Source organism: Phaseolus vulgaris, chromosome 7 (genome assembly GCF_000499845.2).
Source record: "Phaseolus vulgaris cultivar G19833 chromosome 7, P. vulgaris v2.0, whole genome shotgun sequence".
NCBI lineage: Eukaryota > Viridiplantae > Streptophyta > Magnoliopsida > Fabales > Fabaceae > Phaseolus > Phaseolus vulgaris.
The window spans coordinates 33,792,941-33,797,595 of NC_023753.2; the positions used below are offsets into that span (position 1 = coordinate 33,792,941).

The following is a 4,655-nucleotide window of genomic DNA, read 5'->3' on the forward strand; positions in this document are numbered from 1 at the left end:
TCACAGTCTGCTTTTACCATAAAAAGTTGCAAACTAATGCTCATTGCACTAATCAAACTTGAATATCACATGCAGAGATACTATTTATTCACTTTTCTCTGGAATTATCAAACCATGTTGAGTAATTTGAGTTAATGACCATTGTTAGAAAAAAGAACAGTTTATCAAATGTCCTTAACACAAACTCACGAAAGAGTTAAAAATGATTTTTTTTATTCAAAAGAGTAATTATATATTTATCGTAACTTGTAATAAAACTCGTAATTAAATATGTATTTGTTAATTTTGAAGCACTATCTGAAAATAGCAGTTAAGAAGATAATATTTTATTAAGAAAAAATAAAATGAAGTCATAAAGTTGGGGTCCTAGACCTTTGAACAAGGTCTCAATATTGGTAATGTGAGAGAATCTAAATCTGTGTGTGTTGCCAGCTACGATGTTAAAGGATGAAAGCTCTTGCACAAAGGTCAAAGTTGTCAATATCTCTTTCAAGGCATTTTTTTTGCAAGGTGTTTGCTCTCAACTTACACTTTATATATTTATATTGAGTGAAACATTAAAATGTATAGTTATCATATATATTTAATTAGTATTTGAAATTATTATTATGTATTTACACCTGTAAGGCTGTGACGTTAGTATATAAAGTTCTATAAAATTAAAAAAGCCAGATTAAAAATAAATAAATACAGTTGTTTATTTGTTCACATTGTTTGAATTTCACAATGGAAATGATACGTTTGTTTAAATGCTAGATCTACACATTTATTAAAGAAAAAAAAAATTATTATAATAAATAATATAATATAAAATAAGAGAAATAAAAAGAGAGAAATAAGGTAAAAGATGTGAACAACGTTGATAGAATCTAGAATCCCTAGTTTGTTCGTCACTTGTCCATTGCGCCCGTTTTCTATCTCAAACTCTCTTCTCCCCTTTATATACTTCTCTTCCTTTTATTATAAGCTCGGTGAGAGGGAGTGAGAGAGAGAGAGAAAGCAATAACACTCCTACCTGTTAACAGGTGGGAGAAGAAAGAGAAGGGACCAAAGGAGAGGGTGTTTGATATTTTGACGGTCCAGGGTTGAATCTTCTGCCACACCACCATCAATGGCCGTGACCACTCCCTATCTCAATGCAACAGAAAAAAAGCACTGGTGGCTCACCAACCGTAAGGTAAGAATCTTCCACCGCCGCCTTTCGCTTCCATTTTAATTAAGAAATCCCTATATTCCCCTCCGTCGTTCCTAAACACGCGCCTGTGAGTGTAGGTTGTTGAGAAATACATCAGAGACGCTCGCTCTCTGATGGCCACGCAGGAACAGAGCGAGATCGCTTCGGCGCTCAACCTTCTCGACGCGGCTCTCGCGATCTATCCGCGGCTCGACGAAGCGCTGGAACTGCGAGCGAGGTGTCTGCTCTGTCTGCGGAGGTTCAAAGAGGTGGCGGATATGCTTCAGGACTACATTCCGAGCTTGAAAATGGCGAACGATGAGTCGGTTTCTTCCGATAGTTCTTCGCAACAACTTTCTAGGGAGGGCGCGAAGCTTCTCTCGTCTGATTCATCGACTTCGGATCAGAGTTTCAAGTGTTTCTCTGTCTCTGACTTGAAGAAGAAGGTTATGGCAGGACTGTGTAAAAGTTGCGACAAGGAAGGGTATTGGAGGTATTTCCCGTCATAGTAATTTTTAAAAATAAATTAAATTAAGTTTTACGTCATTTGTCATTATTATAGTATTTAGTATGTCCCTCTTGCATTGGTTTTCCAGTCTGTCACTGCTCTGGATTTTAATATTTTAATTTAGAGATAATTGTTTTGACAGCATTTAAAATTAAAATGGAGTTTATTGGTATTGGAGTTGAGTTTGGGAGTAGATGTCATATGGGGATGGGGTGTGAGTAAATGCTCTGCCAGCTGGCCTGCCATAATCTGCCATAATGAAATGTTTCCTAACTCCTCCTTTTAAAACCCCAATTCAATTCAATGCACCGTAACAATGGGAAACCCATCAAATTACTAATATAATATTATTAAAATCTTTGCGTTTAAGTGTTCTCACATTTCAACTCTCCCAGATTTTCTCTTTCTAACTCACTGCAACTTCAATTCTTAAATTACTAATTAATATTATTAATTGCTTTTCTTCCTCTTTCAAATAATTAATATTAAACTGTTTTGGAATTCTCACATCAATTTTTTCCAATTTTCACGATAAAAAAATAAATGTTGACCCTATATCTTCGAACCATTTTTAATTTTTTTTTTTTATTGACAATATTTGCAAAAAATAGGTGTCACTGTGATTTATAAATTTAATGAATGTGTTAAAACCGCTGTTGTTAATCCTCTATAATGTTAAATAAAACAAAAAATGATGTGAAAAGAGTTTTAAAAAAATGTCTTCATTTCGTCTAAAATAATATATTTTCTATTATAATTTTGTATTTGTAAATTGTGTAAGGTTTTTTTTATGTAATCCAGTAATTAAAAAATAATTGAGAAACTTTGAATTGGAAATCATTTTTACATTTTTCTGTTCTATTTTTGTAACAGATACTTGGTTCTGGGGAAAGCATGCTGTCACCTAGGCCTAATGGAAGACGCAATGGTTCTTCTCCAAACGGGTAAAAGGCTGGCTTCGGCCGCATTCCGCCGCGAGAGCGTGTGCTGGTCCGACGACAGCTTCTCCCTCTCGAACCCCCTCTTCTCCGGCGACACAACCCCACCCCGGGCCCCAATGCCGGAGTCCGAAGCAGTGACCCAACTCCTTGCCCACATAAAGCTCCTTCTCCGTCGCCGCGCCGCCGCGCTCGCTGCTCTGGAAGCCGGCCTCCACTCTGAGGCTATCCGCCACTTCTCCAAAATCGTTGACGGTCGCCGCGGCGCCCCGCAGGCCTTCCTCGCCGAGTGCTACATGTACAGAGCCTCTGCTCACCGCTCCGCCGGCCGAATCGCCGATTCAATCGCCGATTGCAACAGAACCCTCGCCCTGGACCCCACCTGCATCCAAGCGCTGGAAACCCGAGCCTCTATTCTGGAATCCATTCGGTGCTTCCCAGATTCACTCCACGACCTTGAACACCTCAAACTCCTCTACAACACCATCTTGCGCGATCGCAAACTCGCCGGCCCCGCCTGGAAGCGACAAAATGTGCGCGCCAGAGAAATCCCCGGGAAACTCTGCGCCCTCACGACCAAGATCCAGGAACTGAAACAGAGAGTAGCTTCGGGAGACACCTCCAACGTGGACTACCACGGTCTCATCGGATTGCGGCGCGGGTGTGGTCGTTCGGAGTTACAGAGAGCGCATTTGCTGCTGTCCCTGAAACACAAGCCCGACAAGGCAATGTGCTTCATTGAGCGGTGCGAGCTGGCGGAGGAGCGCGACCTCGATTCTGTTAAGGAGAGGGCGAGAATGTCGTCGCTCTTGCTCTACAGGCTGCTTCAGAAGGGTTACACCAATGTGATGGGTTCCATAATGGACGAGGAGGTTGCTGAGAAGCAGAGGATGAAAAATGTTCTGGAAGCTCAGGCTGTTCTGGAAGCTCAGGCCAAAGCCGTTAAATTGGAAAACCAAAAGTGCACCGTTTCGTCTCCTTCCACTGCGAATCCCGCGGTTTTTCAGGGAGTCTTTTGCCGCGATCTTGCGGTGGTTGGAAACTTGCTTTCGCAAACGGGATTCAACCGTTCCATTCCGGTCAAGTACGAGGCGTTGAGCTGCTGATTAAAATAAAATAAAAATCCAAGAATCTCTGCTTCGTCGCTTCTTGTACAGATGGATAAGTTGGGAAAATTTTGTCACATTTTTCTTCTGTTTTATTCTATATCATTACTTTTATGCTCTCATTTATTAGTTGTACAAAGCTACTATTAATTTGGAAGTCTACTTCTGAAATTTGGAGCTGCAGCGCAAAACTAAATGATTTAAAACTTCCTACGTTTTAAAATGTGTTTTACATTATTGCAATGACCATGACTTCTATTTTAAATAATTTAGTTAAATATTAAAATTGAATCTTTTTAAAAGGCGTGAATTTATTAATATATTTTTTTACTGTGTCTATTTTTTCCTTTTTATTATCTTTTACCATAAATTTGAAATTGATTTTTAAAATTTTACTTGATGCAATTTATTTCGTAATGCATATAATGTGTGTTGACTTCATATTCACTTTTGGAACAAATTTATGGCCTTTTTCTTAGAGGACAAAGAGAGGAAGGAAGCGTGGAGAAGTGAGTAAGCTTAAAGGGGGAGAAATGAGAAGTTAAATTAAAGGTGGGGTCCACCAAGAAACTCGCCTATTCGTCACTAACTACTTCTAAATACATAGGGAATCTTAATTACTTTTTCAGATTATATATTAAATAAATAAATATATTTAATAATAAAATAAATCATGAAAACATATAATTTATTCTTTAACTTTAAAAACCTTATAATTGGTTTAGGTAAGAGATTTCTAAACACTGTGGTTTTTTTATAAGTACTGATTGTAATTCGACCCCTTAATGTGTTTTAGGTTTGAGAAACCGACCTAAGCCTGGAGGGTACCTAACCTTTTAAGTTTTATGAAAGAAAGGATTGAAATTTGATTTTAACTACCATGAGTAAAACCAATCAAAGCATTTGACCTATAATATATAAATACGAAT

General features: G+C 38.4%; 1 protein-coding gene across 1 annotated transcript; it reads left to right on the forward strand.

Annotated features, from left to right (window-relative positions):
- The first annotated feature begins 849 nt into the window (after positions 1–849).
- On the forward strand, positions 850–3,909 carry LOC137830213 (uncharacterized). Its single transcript, XM_068637403.1, has 3 exons — positions 850–1,177; positions 1,273–1,667; positions 2,556–3,909. The coding sequence occupies exons 1-3, from the start codon at positions 1,112–1,114 to the stop codon at positions 3,724–3,726; spliced, it is 1,632 nt and encodes a 543-aa protein (XP_068493504.1). The 5' UTR covers positions 850–1,111; the 3' UTR covers positions 3,727–3,909.
- The last annotated feature ends 746 nt before the right edge of the window (positions 3,910–4,655 follow it).

Bases quoted from the DNA above. Each gene is read 5' to 3' on its own strand.
- LOC137830213 (XM_068637403.1), top strand. From the start codon at position 1,112: ATGGCCGTGACCACTCCCTATCTCAATGCAACAGAAAAAAAGCACTGG. The intron at 1,178-1,272 runs GTAAGAATCTTC...CTGTGAGTGTAG, and splicing joins GGTGGCTCACCAACCGTAAG to GTTGTTGAGAAATACATCAG. The intron at 1,668-2,555 runs GTATTTCCCGTC...TTTTTGTAACAG, and splicing joins GACAAGGAAGGGTATTGGAG to ATACTTGGTTCTGGGGAAAG.